General features: G+C 37.6%; 1 protein-coding gene across 1 annotated transcript in view; it reads left to right on the plus strand.

The window, feature by feature from the left end:
• FBXL4 (F-box and leucine rich repeat protein 4) overlaps positions 1–25,811 on the plus strand; it is a 79,370-nt gene that overhangs the window by 17,087 nt on the left and 36,472 nt on the right. Inside the window, exons 3-5 of the mRNA XM_032338994.1 lie at positions 583–1,166; positions 9,353–9,698; positions 18,041–18,285. Of these exons, the coding sequence (XP_032194885.1) occupies positions 655–1,166; positions 9,353–9,698; positions 18,041–18,285 (1,103 nt within the window). The 5' untranslated portion in view covers positions 583–654. The remainder of the gene's footprint in view (positions 1–582; positions 1,167–9,352; positions 9,699–18,040; positions 18,286–25,811) is intronic.

Below are 25,811 nucleotides of genomic sequence, written 5' to 3' on the forward strand. Positions count from 1 at the left end.
TACTGCTAAGAGTTATAAATTAAACACTGTCTGGTGATCTGTGATGTGTAAGGCAGTTAATTTAGTTGGTCTGGATTAACTGTCAGCTCCAGAAAACTGTATTCCCATAATGTGAAATCTGTACTTATCAAGTTTGGAGGTGAGTAATAATTAACAATAGGGAATCATTTGTTAAAATGTGAAATTATAAAATGCCTTCTTTTGGATTTAAAGCAGTGTTTCGGTGGCTAGCCATATATTTTCAATGATTTTCATTTTAAAAGTTCAAGGACTTTAGTGTTTTTTGAAAGATAGTTACAATTTTGTATAAAATAGGGTTTTTTGGATCATATACTTTCCATTACCTTATAATATCAGTTTTGCTTCCATATAGCATAAAATTATATGCATTATCAATATTTAGGTTTCTTAAAAATTCATTCAGTAAATTATATTGGAGATTTACATTTACAGTGAATTTTGGTTTTCCAGTTTCATTCTGGGCAATTACATTGAGAGAAAAGACCGATTATTATCTTATCCATGCATTTTTCTGTATATTTGAATTATTTTTACTTTAACAAGCCATCCATTTTTTTTTAGAACATCGTTCAAAGAGTTCATGCATCTTCCTGAGGACACCTGACCTTTTGAAGCCTCATAATTCACACCTAGATGTCACCAGTCTTTCCCATGTTAACAGTTCTGACTATGTTTTATTATATATGCCTTCGGCGCCGAGCCAGGACAGCTACAAGAGGAGAAATGATGAACAGCCATAGAACTATAGAATCAAACAGCCGGACTTCCCCTCTCAACGCAGAGGTGGTCCAGTATGCCAAAGAAGTAGTCGATTTCAGTTCCCATTATGGAAGTGAGAACAGTATGTCCTATACCATGTGGAATTTGGCAGGTGTACCAAATGTATTTCCAAGTTCTGGTGACTTCACTCAGACAGCTGTATTTCGAACTTACGGAACATGGTGGGATCAGTGTCCTAGTGCTTCCTTGCCATTCAAGAGGACGCCGCCTAATTTTCAAAGCCAAGACTACGTGGAACTTGCTTTTGAACAACAGGTGTATCCAACAGCCGTTCATGTTCTGGAAACCTATCATCCTGGAGCCGTCATCAGAATTCTGGCTTGTTCTGCAAATCCCTATTCCCCAATTCCACCAGCTGAAGTAAGGTAAGACTCATTTTTTAATGACCAAGTTATATGGCTGAAAGGTTTTGTTTGTTTTAATAATGGAGGTCTTTTCTTACTCTTTTCAAATTGGATTTTCAAAATTTTCTTTAGCTTTCTGATAGGGAAAAGAAAGATCATGCATTTAAAGCTGTACTCATTCTTTATACCTTTAACACTTTACCCTGTAATATTCATAGATCATGAGATTTGTGTGTCACAAGTTACAATAAACAAAAAACGTGATTTCAGCTAATTGGGATGTGGGCCATTCTGAGAAGTTAGTAGGAAATATGACCTGTAACATATATTCAAACAAACGTCATGTTACTGCTTTTACACACAGTAACTCAAAGTAGATCTATATAGAGTGATAGTTTAGGAGGGGTACTTAGGGAATTAGTTTTAATCTTAGGGGAATGTCTTTGTAGCAAGCATATTCATTTAAAAACAAATGTTGCTTTGATTGATACATTCTTTCTAAAAGCCTATTTATTTACATCAACTTGCACAGCAGTGCCCCCTCTCTCTTTTTGTAGTTCAGCCTCCTCTTTTTAAAAAAATATAATTCCTGATCCAGTGATATATTCACATGGTTCAGTAATTTAAAGAGCACATAATGCAGTCTTGCATGTATTCTGTTCTCCCTATGCCTAAGGCCCAGCCGTCTTCAAAGAAACCACTTTTATCCACTCATTTATTTCTTTCCAGAGTTTCCTTATGAAGATATAAGCAAGCACAAATATATTTTTGTTTTCTCTGTACACACACAGTAAGCAGACTCTTCACACCGTCCTCGACCTCGTTTGACCTAACGGCATATACTGTACCTTTGCATATGGATGCGAAGAGAGGGTCCTCATTCTTTTCTGTGGTTGCAAGAAAAGCACAGTGTACATGTATCCCCACTTATTAACCAATCACCTTTCGATGGGTACTTAGTTTTTCCATACTTTTGCTCTTATGAACATTAATGCAATGAATAACCATGTCATGAATGAGTTTCCGTATGTGCAAGTGTATCTGTGCGTTAAGATTCCAAAAGAAGTGCTGGGCTGGGGCCGGGGGGGGGGGGGGGGGAGCCGGTCTACACATTTGCCATGTTGATATATAGTGCCAAATTTCTCTTAAAAGAAGCTCTGCTTATTTATATTCCTGCCAGTATTGTATATGCATACATGTTTTGTCCAGGCCTCACCTACAGAGTGTGTTCATAAATATTAATATTTTTGTCACTTTGGTAGGTGAAAATGTTATCTCATGTAAACCTTAAGTTAAAATATTTATTATCTCTGAGGTTGAATATGCTTTCATGTTTAAGAGCCATTTATTTACTATCTGATCATATTATTTGCTCATTTTTCTATTACTTGTTGATACCACTGATCCTTCTATCACTGTACTAATTTATTAAATATATGTGTGTCTTCCATGTGCTAAGTGTTGATTTGTGTACTGGGGATACAGCAGTGAACAAGAACAAAATAGACAAGAAGCCCTGCCAATTTGAATTTATTCTAACCCCAGAGCAGTTTGTGGACCCCTGTTAAGTTGTCAGTCCCCAGCTGCCACTGAAGGAGGAGTGGGGACAAGGATCAGTTATACTGCTTCCTTGAAGGCCCTAGTCCCCTCAGCTCTAAGGGAACACCTCCCCAGTCTCAGGAAACAAATGCACAGTACAGCTCAGCTCAAGCTGGAGTTTGCTGGGAAAGTCTTTATTTGTTCTTTTCAGAATGACCTTGATAATTAATCGTGAATATTATTAATGAGCCTATTAAAAAAAACAGAAAACCACATAATATACAGATATGTTTTGGTTTGTTTCTGAGGAAAAAAAGTACTTTGGGCAGCATCCTTTCTTATGCGAGAGTTGTTTTTATTGGATTCTGTCATTCTTTGTGTCTTTCCTACAAAGTTAAGCACTTTTTCCCCTGAAAAGCTAGGCAAATTTGGGAATGAGATCTATGAACATGTAATATCTTTAAACCATAATGTCTGCATAATTCATTTTGAATATAAATCGTGCTCTTGGGTTCCTAGAGTTGTGATATATGGTTGTGATTAAAGTGACAACTTTATTTACAAATGTAGCAATAATTAGAATTTGCTTATTTTATTTTTAGCTTTATTCCACAGAAAATACCATTCCTTTAAATTTTAAGAGAAAAGGAATCTAACTAATATATGTTATTACAGGATAAAAAAGGACCTTTTAAATTTTACTGATTATGAAATCAGTAGAGGTTTCATTGTTTAAAAAAAAAACTTGTTATAAAATATCAAGAAAGAAAATACACGGAAAAAATAAAACAAAACCAAACCTACAACTGTCCCCAGATTCAGTAACTGTTAACATTTTGGTGAATTTCTTTAAACAGAAACATTGACCACCTTCTCTGCCACTTCACTGCTGGGAACAAAACAAGGAACCTGACAAACCTGGCTCTTGTTGTCTGAGTGTTACAGGCCAGCCTGGAAGAAGACTGGGAGATCATAGAGATCATGTGCTGGTGGAGGGCAAACCTGGTCTGTGGGGCTCAAAGAGGTCTTCCTTAAGGAAGTGACTTAACAGAGACCCAAAAGTTGAGTGAAGCTTTAGTTTGGATAGGAAAGGTGGAGAAAGAACAGCACATTGCAAAGGTGAAGTCGTGAGGTGAGGTGTTGGTGTTTAAAGAAGTGACAAGGTTTGAGTGTAGACAACAAGCTAGCAAAGGGCCACAAGCGTGGAAGTGCCATTCTTTAGATCTAGACTAGTGGTTTCTACACTTTGGAAATCACAGGGCTTTTAGATCCAGTGTCTGAGAAGCAGACCTTGAGAGGACTGTTGTTATGCGGAGGATTGCAATGGAAAGGCTCCTGGAGGAACCTCTATGAGAATGGGGAGAGCACTGCAGGGAAGGGAAGAAGTCAGACAAGGATGCACTTTCAGAAGAAGTCCCAGTCAGCCTAGAGGAAAAGTTGCTGGGGAGCCAGGCTCTTAGCTTCCTACACTGGTTTATCTTGGACTAGGGGCTAGAGAAGTGGCAAGGGGAATGGAAATCTGCCAGGCACAGGCCACCCTCTGGACAAAGAGGCTCTAGGAGCCCGAGTAGTTCTCTGAAGAAGGCTGCAGGGGGACGTGAGGTGGGCCCACAGAACTGCCCAGGAGGTCTGAGTGGAGTACAGGTAGGGGACGTTGGCTCTCATAAACTAGGAAGCATAATAATAGTAAACATCAGAGAACTGATATAGATTGTCAGATTATTTACTTTGCTAAATAAGTACACCTCAAAAGGCAAACCTTTGAAATAACTAACATTATTTATCATCATCATCACTTCATAAAAGAAACCTCAGTTTATACTGGGAAGTTGGCATGATCAGAATCTAAAGAGTGGTTGGCGACTTTACGTGTGTATGTGTGCGTATTTTTATATACACCAATACTCTTCCTTATTTTTCACATTTATTCATGGAAATCTCCATCACACGCTGTTGTTTAGGAACCCCGGGACTGTACTGCCTATTATTTTAATTGAGCACATGGTTTTATGCCTACCTTAAGGGTTAGCAAGCGAGTGTGTTGGGAGTGGCTCAGGAATTGGCATGAAATGGACTTGTAGTCCCACAACATTCAAAAATTAAAAGCAGTCTTTCCCCATTTTGTCTGGTTTCCTTTTTTTTTTTGTTCAGTAAGTGAAGTAGACAAGTTACAGTCTAGTAACTTGCTAGGCAAGATGTCAAAGTCTTCTGACATCTTGCCTAGTACCTGATTCAGAGAAAAGAAAACCAGTAGTATCCAATGTCCCTGTCCTGAGGGTAGGATCTTAATGGATGCTTATGTAAGGGTCAGAAGATAGGCTAGCATGGGGTTACACATTGGAAGAAAGAGACAGGAAAAGAGGAGAAAATAAAAGGATAAATTGAGGTCATATTAAAGAAACTGATTAGAATAAAGTTATTTGGGGATAAAATTCAGTGGTATGGATTTTTCTGAGTGTTAAAAGCACTTGTTATATAACACTGAAGTTAAGAAAGCAGAAAGTGGCTGTCGTAGAGTGAATTTGCTGCCAAAGGGAGTTGCTTAGACAACAGTTTCACAAATTGGTCATAGTGTGGTCCTGACTTTGTAGGCCAAGAAGCATGATTTTGTTAAAGCAGATGCTAGTTAGTTCCAATTAGAGATGGGCTGGGAGGCAGGCAGTGAGTAGGCGTGTATCAGAGTACTCTTCTCTTATTCTTGTTGGTGCTCCTCTTCTGTCCTTTCACTTTCGGCTGATGGAACGCAGCAGTGTTAGCAAGAGAACTTTCTTTGTGCTGGCTGCTAGACACGCTGACCAACCAGGAGAAATTTTGGTTAGAAGGGAAGCTTTTTGCATCCATGTGCCAAGTTTCCAACCTAAGTATGCTGGAAAACTTGTTTCTCTGGTTTCCATTGGTGAACATCTCTCTTTCTCTAGGGAGCCCTAGAGGGAAGTTCTCAATGGGGGCAGCAATAAATTAACATCACGGAGGTGGAGTGGTTTGTTTCTTTGTTTCTAGGTACTGGACACATAGTAGGCATTCAGTAGTACTATCAACAGAATGGGGAAATAGGTGGGTGGATGAAGAGAATGCCCTTGGTTACCATCCCAGAATTAAGTGCTCTGAGCACAGCCAGAATGGAATTCCAAGCTGAATTTTCATATGTAATACTGTAGATTTAAATACTTACATAGGACATTGGAGTCTGTCAGATTTGTCACACACACACACACACACACACACACACACACACACACACACAGTATGTGACTACATAGTAAATAGATAAATGTATAGACTACAGAGGGCATGACTTAAAGCAGTCTGATCTCCTTAACACTGTACTGGGTCAAGAGGATTGAAAGAGTTGGGCTGTCTCCCAGTAAGGAGTGTGTGTGTGTGTGTGTGTGTGTGTGTGTGTGTGTTCATCCACATGTGTGCACATGTACATTTGTTTGTATTTGCTTGCTTGTTTTCGCTGACTAGATTTTAAGATTCTGGCTTCAGTTTTCCAGAATAAAGTAATATTGGCATATTATCTTATTGAATAAAATAGATACCTTTCTCTTTCTAACTTTGAAATAATATATTGTAATTCTATTAGGAAATTTTAAATAAAAAAATGCTTTAATGCAGACACCTCAGGATCAATTTGTATTGGTCTTGTGGTTAATGTTAGTTTAATTCAGATGGCCACAGACCTGTAAAATAATTTTTCTCTTTTTATAATTTTTGCTACTTTTTAGGTTATCAAGAAAAAGTAAAATATAAATAATTTAGATACATGAAAGTTTTTTATATTTAGACATATTTTTAAATATTTCTAAAAACTGGTGATATTAAAAAAACAAACATGATGATGTTCTTTGTACTATCATATCTACAATTTAAGATATATGTGTAAGTAAATATAGAATATTCATGCTACATAGAAGAAGCAAAAATGTTACTAAAATAACATTAATACTGATATGTTTAAATATACTAGAAAGTTAAGGAAGTCAATTTAAAGCATCATCTAACTTTGTCCATTCTGCAAGGTAGGTAGGGAGGAGTTTAGTGGATTAATACCTTATTAAAATAGAATCTTCTCTAGGCAGTGCTTTTCTTTAAGCTGTTTGTAAATTTATAATGTAATTTGCATTATAAAGCAGTTCAAACTATACGTGAAGAACATGTGTTAGTTGTGTGTTTATTTATTGCAAAGGACCTGGCAGAGGTGGTTTCTATATCACATTTTCAGTGTTTCTGTTAAGCCTCATAAAAACTCCTCAGTGAAGCTAAATCATAATAGATGGGGTTAGACCACATGTGTTGTGACCCAGTATGGGCCATTACTTTACAGGGTCCTGCGCAGCCCTTGTTTCCCTGACAATAGCGTTCCTCTAACATCTGATGTCATTTTAGCGTGGCAACAAGTAGTAAGAGTTTACTGTTTACATATAGTAAAACCATTTGCCTCATGATTTTTGGAAATATACTGTCCCAAATTAGGAAAGCATTTTCCTACCAACACGGTTTTAAATGATTCATACTTCAGTTCCTTGTATCTGTATGGCTAGCTCTATTTAACTGCATAGGTTTACATTAGAGTGTTGAAATCAGTTCTGTTGTTAGGAACCCTCAAGATTTTTGCAGTTACGCTCTAGGGGTACTTGGGTCTAGCCTGGCACTCCAGGTGGGCTTTACTGCCTTGTCACAGGAAGAGCAAGATGCCCAGCGTGCTTTCCTTCACTCTGAACCTGCCACAACTTGCTCTACTCCTTAGAACTCTTCCCTCGTCTCCCAAGGTTGGTTAGAGAGTGACACGGATCTCTCCATTCCTACTTCCGTGTTATCTCCAGGTATAACACTCACAGGCTCTTTGATGGGTTTTATAAAAGCAGCAGATATGAAGTGATTATAAAGGTGCTCGTAACTGCGAAAGTTCCTACTATAATGGTTAGTGATGTGTTTAAATAATCCCCGAGAACTTCTGCCATGTGCTTCCATATTGGTGCTCTGTGCCTTTCTCGCTGCCATCTTGGCTTAAAGACCATTAGGGTACCTGCATGTTGATGACTTCTGTAGTTTTGACTCACACTCTTTTGTCTATTTCAGTTTCCTAAATGCCTTGCTGTAATCAATTTTTACTTAAATCTTGATAGGTCACTTGGCCAAGGAAATGAATAGACGATATATTAAAAAGAAAGAACCTTATATGATTCATAAGTTTATGAAAACATTTTAAGTGTTATTGGTAATCAGTGAATTATAAATTATATCTTGTGGAGATGTGGCTTACCGTGAAATTACAGATTATTTTTAAAAAATAAATAAAACTTTCAGTAATCATTCTTTTTGAAGAGTTCATGTATTAGAGAGAGAGAGAGTATGTGTGCGTGCAGGGGGTAGGGGAGGTGTGGGGGGTTAAGAGAGAGAGAGAATCTTAAGCAGACTTCGTGTTGAGTGTGGAGACACAGGACTCAGTCTCATAACCCTGAGATCATGGCCTAAGCTGAAATCAAGAGTCAGAGGCTTAACTGACTGAGCCACTCAGGCATCCTTCAGTAGTCATTCGTAAATGCTATTGGCATAAGCGTCTTTGAAAGCAGTTTGAAGTATGTGTTGAGAGACTTAGAATTACTTAGTCTTTGACATGAAATCTGTATTTAAAAAATTCTGCTAACTAAAGTCATTAGAAATGGAAAGATGTTTATTAAAGTGTTTTTTTTGTCTGCACTTTTAAGTTTCTCTGATATATTTGGGAACAATATTAGAAATGGTTACTAATAACACTGTGTGAGAATATTACATATCTAATGATGCTACATTATGGAGAATCTTTAAATAATTTTGGAAAATAGTTTTATAAGGAGACCTCTATGAAGGCATGGCATGTGAGTTGGACCTTGAAGAATCAATGGGCTGATAATTGCAGGTTGAGCATTTTTTTGTGAGGAGACAACATGACCAAAGACACAACGATAGAAATGAGTTTATTATCCAGAAGGTAATGACTAATCTGGCTGGAACGTGGGGTTCATCTTGGAGGAGTAGGAGAAAATGTTATTTACGTGGTATGTGTTAGATACTTGCTAGATACGGAACATACACAGATGGCTGAAAGAGGAGAAAAATGGGAATTCAGAGGAAAAGCATATAAAAGCAAGAATTTCGTGAAAAGTTTGACGAAACTTAATGACCAGATGAAAGAAAACCAGAGATAACGGAAGTTTTGAGTTTATATGACACCAGTAAAGAAATGAAAAAGCTGGACGAGGAGACCCCGGTATGACAAGACACTCGGTGTCATTTCCACAGTTGGTTTAGGACAGGGACACGTAAGAGCTTTGTTCATCCTGTGCGCCTTATTGTGACTTAGGGTTTCCTTTTTCTGTAAAACCAAATGGTGTTCCTTATGTAGTTCTAGCGATGCCAGTTTCTAACTGACCAATGTGAAATTTGCCAGAAAGAACTTTCTAGGGAATTATAAAAATAATTTAAGCAGTATAGATATTTCAAAGTATATGGCATTTAGTATATATTTCTTTTATGTACTGGAAACAATACTTGTGTTTGATTCTGTTCACCTTATTTCATACCTTTGTGTATCACATGAACATATTGGGAATGGGGCCATAATCCTAAAGTAACAGTAAATTTCATTCCAAAGCGTATTATAGGTAAGTTTCTTTCTTTGGCAGATGGGAGATTCTTTGGTCCGAGAAACCGACGAAGGTGAATGCTTCCCAGGCTCGCCAGTTTAAACCTTGTATCAGGCAGATAAATTTTCCCACAAACCTCATACGGCTGGAAGTAAATAGTTCTCTTCTGGATTATTACACTGAATTAGATGCCGTCGTGTTACACGGTACGAAGGACAAGCCAGTGCTTTCTCTCAAGACTTCACTTATTGACATGAATGATTTAGAAGATGATGACTATGAAGAAAAGGATGTTTGTGGAATGGATAGTCTTAACAAAAAGTTTAGTAGTACTGCCCTCGGGGAGGGGCCAAATAATGGATATTTTGATAAACTGCCTTATGAGGTAAGCCAAAGATAATTAGTAGCAGTATTGACATAAGACTATAATTTTTAAATGTTTAGATATTAATGTTTATTTTACTATCAGAGAAATGCAAGTGTTGGTAAAGTGTATGTAATCTCATGTATTATATATAATTAACCTTTGAACAACATGGTTTTTAAACTGTGTGGGTCCACTTATACATAGATTTTTTTTTTTACAGTGTAGTACTGTAAATGCATCTTCCTTAGGATTTTCTTAACATTTTCTCTTCTCTAGATTATGTCATTGAAAGAATATAGTCATAATACATATAATATACAAAATGTGTTACTTGACTATTTGTGTTACTGTAAGGCTTAATTAAGTCAACAGTAGGCTCTTAATAGTTGACTTTTTGGGGAGTCAGAAGTTATATATGGATTTTCAGCTGTGGGCGGGGGGATGACAGCCTTAACTTTTGCTATTGTTCAAGGGTCAGCTATGTTTTGATTTTGAAAAAACTAGACAAAATTATGTTACGTAATCTTACCACTTCTGTCTTGCATTAAGAGTGTTAGTAAGACTGTGAAAGGGTTGCTTATCTAGTTGATAAGCCCATAGGTTCCCCAAGTGTCCTTTATGCTTCTCTACTAACTCTCATTTATAATCTACGACTAGTTATAATTTTTGGTCTAGGTAGGTGGAAGGTGCCTCTGCCGAAAGCCTTGTTTTCACTGTGTCTCTCCAGGGGCATTTATGCAGTATGTTTAGCATCCCTGGCTCCCAGGCATCAGATGCCAGAAGCGGACCACCAGGCATTTTTTGTCCCTCGCTGACAACTGCTGTGTGTGATTAAAAACAATATAACCAAGTCTTTTTAGGAAAGATTTATAAACACAAATTTTAGCCAATTTAGACTATCCTCTTCCAAACTGGTAGGTATTTCAGGTTTCTTTGTAATAACACAAGTAGCTTAACTTGCATGGAACAGTGAGATGGCCTCTTGAAGGCCTAAGGGTCACCACAATGTCCGTACAACATTTACAGTTAAAATGCTGCCATACATCCTGTGGAGTAGCTAAAGCTGCCACGAAAAGATGAAGTTAAGGATCCAGGGTAATTTAGTCAGTAAGCCATGCGCCAGGATCCCACCCAGGCTGTCTGGGTCAAGTCTTGTGTTATAGAAAGAAAGCTTCACAGATTGGATGAGACCCGCTGGCCCCTGGGTGAGAGGACTGAGGAAAGATGAAGGGAGAGTTGAGTTGGCGAAAGAGGAGCGTGGGATCCCGACAGGGTTGTCCCTCGGGGCTTCAGGGAGCATCTGCCCTCACAACAGTGGGAGCAGTTCATCAGGAGGAAACGAAATCACTTCTTTGATTCTTACCCACTTCCTAAAACTACAAGGTAGAGATTTAAATTGAGCAATTATGTTTTGAACAGTTTTTGAATTTTATCCAGACTTGAGAAATGGCTGACAGAGAGCATTCCAACGAATAACTGAGGGGAACTTCAGGCAGAGGGAAGAGAATGTACAGAGGTGAGAGGAAGTGAACATGTGTGACCTGTTTGGGAACTCCCGCCTTCCAGGGTGACTGGAAGAGGATTTGACAGCAGAGGCCGTAGGAGATGAAACTGGATGGAGGCTCAGAACTGCCTCGGTGCCTAACTCCGCGGCACACCACTCGTGTAGATGGGAGCAGGACATCCTAGCCCTGGTGGTGCACAGTCTGCGTCGGAGAGGTCTTGCAGGTTTTACTGAGAGATTTGCGTTTCATCCCTTCAGCCCGTGTTCCTCAGGGTGCTGTGTTTCTTCAGTACACAGCAAGATTAATTGGGGGAACTCCTAGATACTTGAGACCTTATATAAATAATTTTTGGTAAGAAATTAGAGGAGATCCAAGATTATATACCCATAATAGTTTCACACTCACTTTCTTGTATTCTCTTGTATTCTTTGTAATGCTTTTTTGAGAGGGAGAGAAAGGTGAGGAATAGCTAACGTTCCAGGAATTACCCATAATATGCAGGCATTTTTGCACCTGTGTTGGCCCACAATTAGAATAATTGCCCAAGTTTTTGGCCTTCATGTAAATTCCGTCTTTCCTGTGTGTCATGGTATAAAGAAGACCGTGAACCTTTTCTGTAGTCAGTAGGGAAACACTGAAGGTTTTATTTAGTTTATTTTAAAAATGAGAATAAGAAAATGAGATTTCTGTCTTAGATTACCCCGCTGGCAAATGAAGAGTAGACCGAGAGGAGGTCAGGGTGGGAGGCAGGGGACAGCCGTTAGGAAACTACTGCTGTCATTGAGGCAAGAAATGATGAAGCCTGGATATTGGAAGATTTGGAAAGGAGATGAATAGGAGAAATATTCCAGAGCTCAGATGGTAGAAATTGAAAGTAACTAGTAAATGTTCATCTCTAGAGGAAGCAGAACATCAGACTTTCAGGTTTCTGCTCAAAATGACTAGGTGGACGGACATACCATTAATAGTAAAACAGTGGGTGAAGGTAGGAAGAGCACATTGACTTTGACGTGCCTGTGAGTCCTCAGAGCACCTCAACTGGTTGAGGACAGTAGGCAGTTAGTATTTCAGTTTGAAACGCAGGAGGAAGGTCTGACTTTATATGTGAGTGAGTCTACTTGGAAGAGGTGAGGGGCACCGTGATAGATAAAATTAATTGGTGAAAGTCTTAGAGTATGAATCAAAGGCCAAGAGCAGAATTCTGGGAATACTAACATTTAGGAGTCCCATAGAGGAAGACCTGTCAGAAAAGGCCCTTGAGGTGAAGATGACAGTGTCTTAACAGTGAAGCAATGGGAAGTGAAAGAGGCATAGAAGACATAAAAATGACATAGCCACATTGCTGCGGAGAGCTAAATTACAAGTGCCCACAGGTTTTGGTTGCTGGGAGTTCTTTGATAATCCTGTAGGATAATCAGTGGAAGCTGATTCAGTGGAGCTGTGAACCTAAGGTGAAGAATGGGAAAACCTTGTCATATTTGATTAGGGCATGAAGGAGGGTAAGAGAAGCAGAGACAAAAACTGTTTACTTTGAGTATAAGCAGAAAAGTATTTTGTTAATACACTCTGTTCATGATCTGTGACATGGAGAAGACTGTCCACCAATAGGGAATACTTGGTCATCTTGCCTAACACTTCGCCCCTTTGGGTGGCTCTCAAAAAAGGCATATCAGAATGAGGGAGAGTATGAATTAAAGGAATTATCTGTTCTAACTTACCTTCTAAAAGGAGAAAGGACAAGTGAATGGTGGAGGAAGCAGCAGAGTAGGAAGGTATCTGTCTGTGATGCAAGTTGGGAGAGATTTCAGCATGCTTCTGCGCTGAAGGGAAGGGGGCAGCAGAGATGGAAGGCTTCCAGTACAGATCAGGGGTTTGATCAGTACCACAGAGGCATGGGGCGGAAACCAGGAGAAGGAATCTGTAGTCTGTGGACATTACGCAGCCCTGACGAAAGCCAAGCACCACGCAGAGAGAGCACCAAACACTGAATGATCTGTCACAGACTAAAAAGAGAAACTTAAAAAAAAAAATTACCCAAATTATTTTAAGATAATCCAAATTATTTAAAGTGGAAAAAAACCCCTATTTTTAAATATGTCAACTGACAGTGTTTCCATAGTTGAAAATAATTGTTTTATGAGTAGAGCGGGTTTTGAGGGCAACTAGACCAACTCTGGAGAGTCCTCCCCACTCTCACATCCTACATGCACTGTAGTATCAAATAGTACTTCATGCTAGGCTATCCCCATATAAAAACACACTGTGATAGATACCAGGTATGGAATGATTAATGGGTATTGTCGTGTAGGCCTGAAATGAGTTCTCTCTTATTTAATCAAAATCCAAAAGTGCTTTTTCACATGGTAATATCATGATCTCAGTGACTTTTCATTATGCTTTTTCTGTTTTGATATTTGCTTAAAATGTAATATTAAGTATCAGAGGATGTTTTCACACAAGATGCACATCTTTTAACATTGGTGTCCTTCGTTTGGAATGATGTCAGAAATTGCTGGGTGTTATTTAAATTACAAATCATCTAGAAAAAGTGAATTATTGATCCTCTGATACAGGGATATATTTAATTTTTAATGCCTTCTTGTACGAACTGCTTAAAAATGTCCTGATATAACTTTTAATATTGTAGTTAAAACAACAGATTTTTAATTCATTCTACAAATATTTAAGGTCCTACTATTGCCAAGACCAGATGGCTTTCATAGGTTCTTTCAGACATTTAAGAAACAGGTAAATCCTATAGTATTTAAACTCTTCCATGGCATAAAGAAAAAGGAAATTTTTCAACATTTTTATGAAACCGGTGTAACATTGTAGCACATAAAAAGACTACAGACCAGTTTTACTTCTGCAAACAAATACAATAAAGTAAATAGAATTATTTTAAAAGATGGTACAACAAAATCATTCAGGATGTGTTCCTGGAATTCAAGGGTGTTCTGGTATTAGAGAATTGTTTTTGCTATAAGAGAATTATAATACCATAGTTCTAGGTCAAAAGGAGAAAATTCCTCTCTCATCTTTATAGATACATAAATTTAGTTGACAAATGACTGCTGGATGGATATCCAAATTTGTTATCCATTTCTGTTAAACAATTGTATACCTTGTTAAACTTCTTGTAATTGTCTATGACCAGATATTACTAACCAAAGCTAACATCATATTTACTTATCAGACACTAGAAATGGGTTTTCCACTGTGGTAGCCACTAGCCACGTGTACTATTGAGCACTTGAAATATGGCTAGTCTGAATTGAGATGTGCTGAAAGTATAAAATACAGGATTGCAAATACTTCATACAAAAAAAAAATAAAACATTTCAGTGATTTTATATTGATTACATTTGAAATGATCATTTAAAAATATTATTAAATAAACTATTAAAATTAATGTCAGTGTTCTTTTGCTTTTATTTTTAACTTCGTGAGGGAATAATTAAAAATAAGATTGTCTATATTTAAAGTGTACAACATGATTTCACATATACATTGTAGAAGGATTACCAAGATCAAGATGGGTGACACGTACATCACCTTGTATTGCTAACTTTTTTTTTACTGTTTGTGTTGGAAATCCTTAAGATTTACTTTCAGCAACTTTCAAGTATACAATACAGTATTATTAACTGCACTCTTTGACTTTTTTTTTTTTAAAGATTTTATTTATTTATTTGACAGACAGAGATCACAAGTAGACAGAGAGGCAGGCAGAGAGAGAGGGGGAAGCAGGCTTCCTGAGGAGCAGAGAGCCCGATGCGGGGCTCGATCCCAGGACTCTGGGATCATGACCTGAGCTGAAGGCAGAGGCTTTAACCCACTGATCCACCCAGGCGCCCCACTCTTTGACTTTTTAAAAAATGTGTTTACTTTCAAAGTTACATATGTACCTCACATTTGTGGCTCACATTTAAATTAAAGCCAGGAACAAGACAACAGTATTACTTCCCATTATTCTAAAGCATGAGCCAATGCTGGAAATATGAGAAGGGAAAGACATAATTTTTGGAATGGAGGCATCATCATCATCATCATGATAAAGTCATCACTTGCAGGTGATATGATTACGTACTAGAATTCTTAGGAGACTAGGCTAAAACTACTAGGAACAGTAAGTAAGTTGGCAGGTCACAAACTTAGTAGACAAAATTCAGTAGCTTTTAGGAACTCTAGGGACATGAAAGATCATTAAATGATAAATTGTACCATGCCCTTGCCTAAGAAGACACAATCAAGTAAAGGTGTCAGTTTTCCTTAATCTGTATATTCAGTGACGTCCCAATTAAAATAAAGAATTTTTGTTTTTTAATTGAAAAACTTACCTGAAAAAAACCATGAAAATACTCAGAAAAATTCTGGAAAAGAAGAGTGATGGAAAGGGCACTAGTCCTATCGGATTATAAGACATATTCTGAACCTATGGGAATGATATTTGTGGGTCAACAATGAAGAAAGAGTCTGCTTTGCAACCAGACAATCCAGGGCATCTCAGTGCATAAACTCTAAAAAAATTAGAACAAAACTCATTTGATTCAGAGGTCTATTGATGTGAGAGAAATAACAGATAAATAAATGGAACAGAATAGACAGAAACAGACCAACAGAAAAGAAACACTGGCAACTCCCTTGGCAAAGGGTTACATTTCTGTAGTTAAAAAAAGAAGAATAAACAAACAACAGTGCCAAACTGTTTTTGCTTTGTTTCCTTTTTTTCTGCTTTCAGAATGATGAAATTTATTGATTCCAGGGCTGTCTAGGACATAAGTGAATAAGTACTTTTTAAAAAAATTATTTATTTGAGAGAAAGAGAGCGCATGTGAGGGGAAGGGTGGAAGGAAAGAATCCCAAGCAGACTCCTCTCTGAGCACAGACCCTGATGCGGGGTGCCATCCCACAACCCATGAGATCATGACCTAAGCCAAAACCAAGAGTGGGTCACCCAACCGACTGAGCCACCCAGGTGCCCCTGCATGTGCACTTTTTTACACAGTTCGTAGTGAATCAGTGCAAACACTCTGAAGGGCAATTTTGTGCTTATGTCAAAATTTAAAAGCATGAAATTCACCCTAAGGTATATTTGCAAAGTTTGCCAAGATATGCGTACATGCACATACACAACGTTACTGCAGTATTAAAATGGGAATTATGTCAGTGAGAAATTAGTTAACAGTATGCCATATCTATAGAAAGAAATAGGGTGGATTTCTATGTGCAGATAAAGAGGTACCTATAAGATACATCATTAAGTGAGAAAAGCCAAGTATAGAACAATGTATATAGTATCATTCTTTCAGTGCAAATCCAAAACGGGATTTTGTGCATATTCATTGGAAGAGATCAGAAAAGCGTAAGGACTTACCAGTGGGGAGAAGGTTCGTTAGATTTGATGATAGACTTCTCATTTTCTACCTTTCTTCAGTGTTTGGGTTTTCTAATGTTTTACTCCAGTTTTCTTTTGTTCTTTGTGTAAGTATTTTAGATGTTAGAAGTTAGCATATTGTTGGGGTGTTGAAATTTAGACTAATTTTTAATTTCCTTTTAGTTCCTTTTTTAAAATATCACTAACCTTTAATATTTTTTAAAGTCCAGTTCAGTCTTAAAGAGCGAAAATACCCCAAGCCCTACTGAACACAATCTATGTACTAGTCAGCAATGCTCATATTTTATGTACCCTTTAAGCTTATTTTAAATATCACGTTATCACAGTTTTGTAATTTTTTGGCCTAAAACAGTGAAATTCTGCCCTGAAATGAAATTGGGCTTACATAGTCAAATAAATTAAAGAACATCATTTAGGTTAAAGGGCATATTTGCAAAACAAAAAGTGTAGCTAGACAAATACATTGCATTAAGCAAGAAACTCAATATTCCCTCTCATCTAAAGATTTTTAGCATTTAGCAAATATTTGATCTTCTTTTTTCTTTGTTTCTTGGTCCAGAAGAGGCTATTCAGCAGTAGTTTAGAAAAATTAGTTTAGAAGCCCCAAACTGCTCACCATAAAAACAAAACAAAACAACAAATCTTGGACTAGTTCAAGGAAATTATTTTAATTAGAGATAAAAATCTTTTGGATTCCTCCTGTTTAAGACTTTTTGTATCTGTTTGCTACATCATCCCTGCCAGCAGGCCCCTGTTTTCTCTTTCCTCAGGGAACTCTCTAGCAGCTCCTTGGCTGGTTTCCCTTCCTGCCTCCCTGCCTCCAAGAGTAACCCCTGCAGTGTGAGCTTTCCAAACACAGATCTGACCAGGTCATTCTGCAGTGTAAATCCCTTCCAGACTCCTTATTGCTTCCCGAGTACATTCAAGCTCCTCTCTGAAGCTCTTTGTAACGCAGCCCTTAGACATTAACTAGTCTTTCACCTAGTTTGCCTCTCAAGTAGCCTCTCCCTTTGGGGTTAGGCCTGTATCTTCCCGAGCCGCCTCTGCTCCTGTCTTTCAAAGCCATTAAAACATGTCATTGTACTTTCCAGTTCTCACTGGACTCTGCAAAACTCCGAAAATGGCAACTCTCATCTCTCACCACGTTTGAGGTGTAGCAGATGGCTCAGGAAATGTTGAGTCTATGAAAAACTATTAGTCAACAGATTGCCAAAATAGATGTTTGTACTGTAAAAAAAAAAAAAAAAAAGTGGTAGACATGAGCCAAGTATACTTGAAACAATTTTGGAATGTAATCTATCTTGTCTTATGTAAGTATGGTTTCTTCTGACTTTGGGTAATGCTGTGGTGTCGATGTCGTAGGTGAAAATATTGTTAGGAAACACGTGATGTTGCTGTTCTTTGTTAGAGCATACGCTGTACTTCAGTGATACTGGTTTTTAATCTGTTTGATGTAGCTCATTCAGCTGATTCTGAATCATCTGACGCTGCCAGACCTGTGTAGATTAGCCCAGACTTGCAAACTGCTGAACCAGCATTGCTGCGACCCTCTACAGTACACCCACCTCAACCTGCAGCCGTACTGGGCAAAGCTCAATGACAGCTCGCTGGAATTTCTGCAACCTCGCTGCACCCTCGTCCAGTGGCTTAATTTATCCTGGACTGGCAACAGGGGCTTCATCTCTGTGGCGGGATTTAGCAGGTTAGTGCCAAGCCGTGCTGCGCTCATTCTACCACTAAGCAGTACTTAACAATGGGGTCGTTTCCGTAAGAAAAGTTTGAAAGTATCTACCATATCCTTTACAGAAATAAGAAAGAAATCCATCTTGTGTATCATCACGTTCGGCATGCTTCTACTTACCAAAGCAAGTGAATTTCACCGTCCTCTTCAGCTAAACTTCACAATACTATGAAGGAAAACGCTGCCCTTTACCTCCTATTTTGTAAATCCCAAGTAACTTTCAGCAGAGCTCCTTTTTTTCTTTCTCATATTTTCAGCGCCGATGATTAACACATTTTAAAAACTATTTCCAAATCAAAATCCACCTCTCTAATGTGATTTGTCAGAAATGGAAAACAATTTATTATAGAACATTTTTAATTAAATCTTAATTACATGTGCAATGCATCACCCAAATTTAGAAGCTCATTTAAACTAATTATGTTGAAAATGCAATTGCATGCTAAGTAGGCGGCCACACTTGCAGACCTGCCCAGGTGTTTCTGCTCCTTTCTATTTAAGCATTTCGTTTTCTTACTATTAAATGTCACCTGTTAAAACATTTGAAAGCTTGCACAAGTGCATATTCATTTAGTAATGCCATATTAATTCTGCCTATGATACAAACAGGTGTTTTTCTCTTAACCTTGATGAGGTTATTCTCATTGTACATTACAGTATAATCCCATCATTTCATTAAGTTAAATAATGGAGGAGTTGAAACTTTGGGGAAATTACCTGTTATTTTTGATTAATGAATAATCTATCCTGTTTTTAGAAGTTAAAAATAAACAATAGCTCTCCCTTCACACACTCTCAGTGGATACGTTCTTGAACAGTGGTTTATGAATTAGAAATTTGTATATTGAGCCTTGTTTTCCCTTGACTAGACTATAAAAATAAAGATGCAGTTCCAGAAATAAATATTTGATGCCATAAGATTCAGATGAAATAATAATGTTTGGGGTAGTAACCGTGTGTTCAAAGTGCTAATATTGATAGTTTATGCAACAAAGTAAAAAATAAACACAAGCAGTAATGGCTTATAGCACATGTTGAAACCCTGGATTCCCTGAGTTACTTTCTTTCCCGCCAAAAATAGAGCCAGGAAAGGGAGTTCTTAGATAAAACATTATGGTATTGTGGGTCAGAGTATAAATATTTTTTTTATAACATGCTATGTATACAAAATGTTTTCTATTATGTAAATTTGCTTAGGAGATATCTATGGTAAAAAAAATAGACATTTCTTTTTTAGCAGAATGATTTTGGTGAATTTTTATAGAATCCACATTTTAAAAATTGCTGGACATTTGACAGCTATCCAGTGAAACACAGCTGTATCCTTTTTTAAAAAAATTTTTTATTTCTTTTCAGCCTAACAGTATTCATTGTTTTTGTACCACACCCAGTGCTCCATGCAATCCATGCCCTCTCTAATATCCACCACCTGGTTTCCCCAACCTCCCACCCCCTGCCCCTTCAAAACCCTCAGATTGTTTTACAGAGTCCATAGTCTCTCATGGTTCACCTCCCCTTCCAATTTCCCTCAACTCCCTTCTCCTCTCCATCTCCCCATGTCCTCCATGTTATTTGTTATGCTCCACAAATAAGTGAAACCATATGATAGTTGACTCTCTCTGCTTGACTTATTTCACTCAGCACAATCTCTTCCAGTCCCGTCCATGTTGCTACAAAAGGGGTATTCATCCTTTCTGATGGAGGCATAATACTCCATAGTGTATATGGACCACATCTTCCTTATCCATTTGTCCGTTGAAGGGCATCTTGGCTCTTTCCACAGTTTGGCAACTGTGGCCATTGCTGCTATAAACATTGGGGTACAGAAGGCCCTTCTTTTCACTACATCTGTATCTTTGGGGTAAATACCCAGTAGTGCAATTGCAGGGTCATAGGGAAGCTCTATTTTTAATTTCTTAAGGAATCTCCACACTGTTCTCCAAAGTGGCTGCACCAACTTGCATTCCCACCAACAACGTAAGAGGGTTCCCCTTTGTCCACACCCTCTCCAACACATGTTGTTTCCTGTCTTGCTAATTTTGGCCATTCTAACTGGTGTAAGGTGATATCTCAATGTGGTTTTAATTTGAATCTCCCTGATGGCTAGTGATGATGAGCATTTTTTCACGTGTGTGATAGCCATTTGTATGTCTTCATTGGAGGAGTGTCTGTTCATATCTTCTGCCCATTTTTTTATAGGTTTGTCTGTTTTGTGTGTGTTGAGTTTGAGGAGTTCTTTATAGATCCTGGATATCAACCTTTTGTCTGTACTGTCATTTGCAAATACTTCTCCCATTCTGTGGGTTGCCTCTTTAAGAGAAGAGAGAAGAACCACATGGTCCTCTCAATTAATGCAGAAAAAGCATTTGACAAAATCCAGCATCTGTTCCTGATTAAAATGCTTCGAAGTGTAGAGATAGAGGGAGCATTCTTGAACTTCATAAAATCTATCTATGAAAGACCCACAGCAAATATCATCCTCAGTGGGAAAAAGCTTGCAGCCTTCCCGTTGAGATTAGGAACACGACAAGGATGCCCACTCTCACCACTCTTGTTCAACATAGTATTAGAAGTCCTAGCAACAGCAGTCAGAGACAACAAAGAGAAATAAAAGGTATCAAAATTGGCAATGAAGAAGGCAAACTCTCTCTCTTTGCAGATGACATGGTTCTTTATATGAAAAACCCAAAAGACTCCACCCCAAACTACTAGAACTCATACAGCAATTGAGTAATGTGGCAAGATACAAAGTCAATGTACAGAAATCAGTGGCTTTCTTATACACTAACAATGAAAATATAGAAAGGGAAATTAGAGAATTGATTCCATTTACTGTAGCACCAAGAACCATAAGATACCTGGGAATAAACCTAATCAAAGAGGTAAAGGATCTGTACTCGAGGAACTACAGAATACTCATGAAATAAATTGAAGAAGACACAAAGAGATGGAAGACCATTCCATGCTCTTGGATCGGAAGAATAAACATTGTTAAAATGTCTATACTGCCTAGAGCAATCTATACTTTTAATGCCATTCCGATCAAAATTCCACCGGTATTCTTCAGAGATCTGGAGCAAATAATCCTAAAATTTATATGGAATCAGAAGAGACCCTGAATTGCTAAGGAAATGTTGAAAAACAAAGATAAAACTGGGGGCATCACGTTACCTGATTTCAAGCTTTACTACAAAGCTGTGATCACCAAGACAGCATGGTACTGGCATAAAAACAGACCAGTGGAACAGAGTAGAGAGCCAGATATGGACCCTCAACTCTATGGTCAAATAATCTTTGACAAAGCAGGAAATAATATATGTTGGAAAAAGACAGTCTCTTCAATAAATGGTCCTGGGAAAATTGGACAGCTATATGTAGAAGAATGAAACTCACCATTCTCTTACACCATACGCAAAGATAAGCTCAAAATGGATAAAAGACCTCAACGTGAGACAGGAATCCATCAGAATCCTAGAGGAGAACATAGGCAGTAACCTCTTCGATATGAGCCACAGCAACTTCTTTCAAGATATGTCTCCAAAGGCAAAGGAAACAAAAGCGAAAATGAACTTTAGGGACTTCATCAAGATCAAAAGCATCTGCACAGCAAAGGAAACAGTCAACAAAGCTGAATCCTTTTTACTTGCCCTTGCTCCCCACCCCACCCCACACTTCATTTGGAAAGTTTTCCTTCCTGCTAATGGGACCAAGGAGGACTGAAGCTAACCATGACCGTGGGTGTTTAGCCAGCTGTGGCTCAAAATCAAGACCGACTGACTCATAGATGACTAACTGGTGTCATAGCATTATTTTACATTATAAGGACCTTTCAGCTATTTTAGTTCCTCTCAGAGCTCTTTTTTCAACGTTTCCCACTACTAGAAATTTATTGTTTGTTTTCACCCTTCGTGTATAAGAAATTATAGTGAGTGTTGACTGTGTAAAGAGATGTTTAGCATAGTTCCTACGTCAGTGTAAAGGAAAGATAAAGTTATAAACATGTAAACATCCTTCCTATATTTCTATTAATGAAATAACAAGATGATAACTAATGAGTGCAGACTTTTTTTTTAAGAGTTTTATCTATTTGAGAGAGAGATAGTGAGAGAAGAGAGTGCGAGAGCACAGAGGGAGAGTGAGAAGGAGCAGCAGACTCCCTAATTAGTGGAGGCACCCACATGGCACTTGTCCCAGCGTCCTGGGACCCTGAGATCGTAAACCGAGCTGAAGGCAGATGCTCAACCGACTGAGCCACCCAGGCACCCCCATGAGTGTAGACTTTAAAGAAAGCGTTGGTAGTGAACAGCTGAAGTCCAGCTTCTTTGGCAAAACATTGCATATGACCATGATATCACGAGTAAAATGGAACAGTAATATTAAATCACTGTTTTAAAACTCCCTTTGTTTTGCTCATTCTGGTGCATGAGCAGAGGCATAAGTTGTGAGAAGAAAGTTAGTAATGCTACTTTTTAAATTTTAGACTCAAAATGGATAAAGATCTTCTTTTGCGAGATTAAAACTCCAGTCTACTTTCTCACCAGCAATTTCTCGCCCATTTTCAATTCAGCCATGTTAGTTGCTATGGGGCTGTTTGAATAATCACAAAGGTGCATACATAAGTTTAAGTTTTCCATATTTTATGCTAATATTTTAGCCAGTAAAACTATAAATCTTGATAGCATTCCTTTAAGCATAGTCCTTGTTCCCATTAAGAAAATAAAAAGTTTAAATACCAGGAAGAGAGAATTCTTTTTATGGGTGGGAGATATTGGAGTTTTGCCTACTGATTGCTGTTGGCCCCCTTGACTTGACTTCTGAATTGATAGTCATGCTGGCTTGTAGGCAGCATTCCCTGAATAAACAATAAATATTCATGGCTTGATTATTAATGAGTAATCTCTGAATAAGTATGGTCTGTTTATGCTCATTACTGTGAAGAAGACTTATTTATAATACTTTGAAGAAAAAAAGTACATTTTGAAACTAGAGCCCAGTGATGATGAGCTGCTTTTGAGCAAGTGTTTGGGAAAAGTTTGATACAGTTTATTTTTGTTGTGGCAAAACCTTTCCTCACAAGTTGGAACTGTTTAAATGCATTTCAAAGAACTTTTTAGGAATTTATATTATTCAGAATAGTAGGAAAATAGGTCGAATTGGAATAACAAGAACCTAAAAGTTTTAATCAGTTATTAAAATCCTGTTTTATCTCCAGATTTGTGATTTGCAACTTCAAGTACTGCTCATGCATATCATTACTCATTAGAATCACATCTTTTATAATTCCATTTTTATTTTATAATACAGTTCCCTAAAGTCTCCAATATTTCTTTGCCCCCCTGCCTGTTTGTGCTTTGAGGCTTAATCATATCACTCTGATTCTCAAAAAGCCTTCGGTTTATTTTACCACTACTATTTTTTTTGGATAGTTGCCCAAATTAATCACCTTGATCTCCACCTCAGTTATGTAGAGGTTTTTATCCCTGACTCCTCTAATTGTTAAGAGGAAATCCAAGAAAATATTCTTGGGTGCTTTTTTATATTCAAGGCTTTATTGGGTGTTTTGACACAGAGCTACAATTTTATGGGATAAAGGGCTTATTACTTATTCTTTTCTTTAGCTGCCTACCTATGCTTTATATAGTTGACTCTTTTAGAATGTTAATTCCCAGAGATTTGAGGCGGCTTGAAGACTTTCTTTCCCCTGCTCACAAGTTTTGTTTTTAATGGCTTTATTTTGGATCAGATGTATTAAATAATGTTCCAAATTATAAGGGATTAAAGAGTTATCTTAAATATGCTCTTTTATAAAACTCAGAGTCAGCTAACAAAATGTACCGCTAGGAATCAGAAGCCATAGATATTTGTGTCTAATTCTCCCCTTACCTTTTTCCCCCCCTTACCTTTATACATCAGGCAAGTTGTGAGGACTGGTGCCTTTTATTTTTATGAGTAAGCTCAGATTAAATCATTTATTCATAGGATTTTATTATTTGAGGGTGCAAGTTACCGCATAGTAAATTACTTCTTATATGCCTATATTACTGTGGACAATTTAATTCACCACATAAGGTTAAGCCATTTCTTTCTTTCCCCATAGCAAGAGACCTAGTTTAGGTCTTCTCTTGATACCCTCAGTATCAGGAAATACTTTATGAGAATTCATATCATGGAATGAAGAGACTATGGAAAATAAAGAAGCTGTAGTTCTCCTTTAAGGTGACCAGTATCACAATTGAGACGAATAAATAGATGACCAAGACAAAAACATGAATGTAATTATGCAGTAACATAAAACTTACATGAGGGGCATTAAGGAAAGAAAGAAGAATTGTGTTTGGCTAATTAATTGAGTCTGCTGCTACTTCTGCCTTCTTGAACTGCAGAGATCATGAAGAAGTAGGTGTGTAGATTCTGTAAATTTAGGAAGACACAGTATGATAATATTAACTAAATCTGCTCTGAGTAAAAATATGCAATATAGAAAAAGAGAGGGAAAGTCAGAAAGGTAGTATAGGCATGATCATTATCTTTATTGTGCTTTCGAATTCTGTCATTCATTAAATCATTTTGGGAAGTTTCTAGTCTATTAACAGTTGGCATTCTGCTGATTGGCTTGACATCACTATAAATTCTTCAGAGAAGTTCAGTAATGAGGGTAAGAGAAAAGAAATGTCAAAGTGTTGCAAGTCCGGTATGAGAAAAAATTATAGAATGAAGTACTTAGCCAAAAAAATGAAGACCTTCAAGAGATAAGATGCCTAAAGATTTTAAGAGCTAATATGCTCATTTAGCTTTTGTAATTTGCCAATACTTGCAGAATTATCAAAGTCTGAAACCCTACATCCATTTCTAGGTTGCTAGCTTATAAAAATATGAAGAACTACCTATAACTACTATTTATACTCAAAGTTAGGTAAAATTATTAATTTCATTGTATTTCTTGGGAATAGTTTCACCCTAGTAAGGGAAAAATACCCTGAGTCTGTAGAACTTAGTGTGTTCTGGAGTAAGAGGAAACTTAAATTCTTCAAGTGAATTTTCATAATTGGAAGATACATTTAGTAAACTCTTATCAAATGTTTTTTCCATGCCTGACATTGTGCTAAGTATTGGGTACACCAGAAATCTCTTTCAGTTGCCAAGGGATTTGAGGCAGTTTATAAAACTCAATATAAACAAAGTAGTAAGGAAGGAAATTGTAGTTAAGAGGGAAAAAAAATGCAGTGCATTAGGAATAAAAAAGCCTGAGTTCAGTTCCATGTAGAGAAGGTGTGTTGTAGTTTAGTATACCCTCACCATCTTTGACCTAGATCCCGAATCTGAATATTGAGCACCACATTCAGTGCTACCATCTGGATCCACTGCGTAGTCTTCTCTTTCCTTATTATTTTAGTAGTGTCCTGACTGTCCCCCTGTTTTTACTCCTCTTCCTTCTCTGTCTGTTCTCCACACAGAAACCAGAGTGATCCTGCTAAAACACAAGGAGG

This window comes from Mustela erminea, chromosome 4, assembly GCF_009829155.1.
Source record: "Mustela erminea isolate mMusErm1 chromosome 4, mMusErm1.Pri, whole genome shotgun sequence".
Taxonomy (NCBI): domain Eukaryota; kingdom Metazoa; phylum Chordata; class Mammalia; order Carnivora; family Mustelidae; genus Mustela; species Mustela erminea.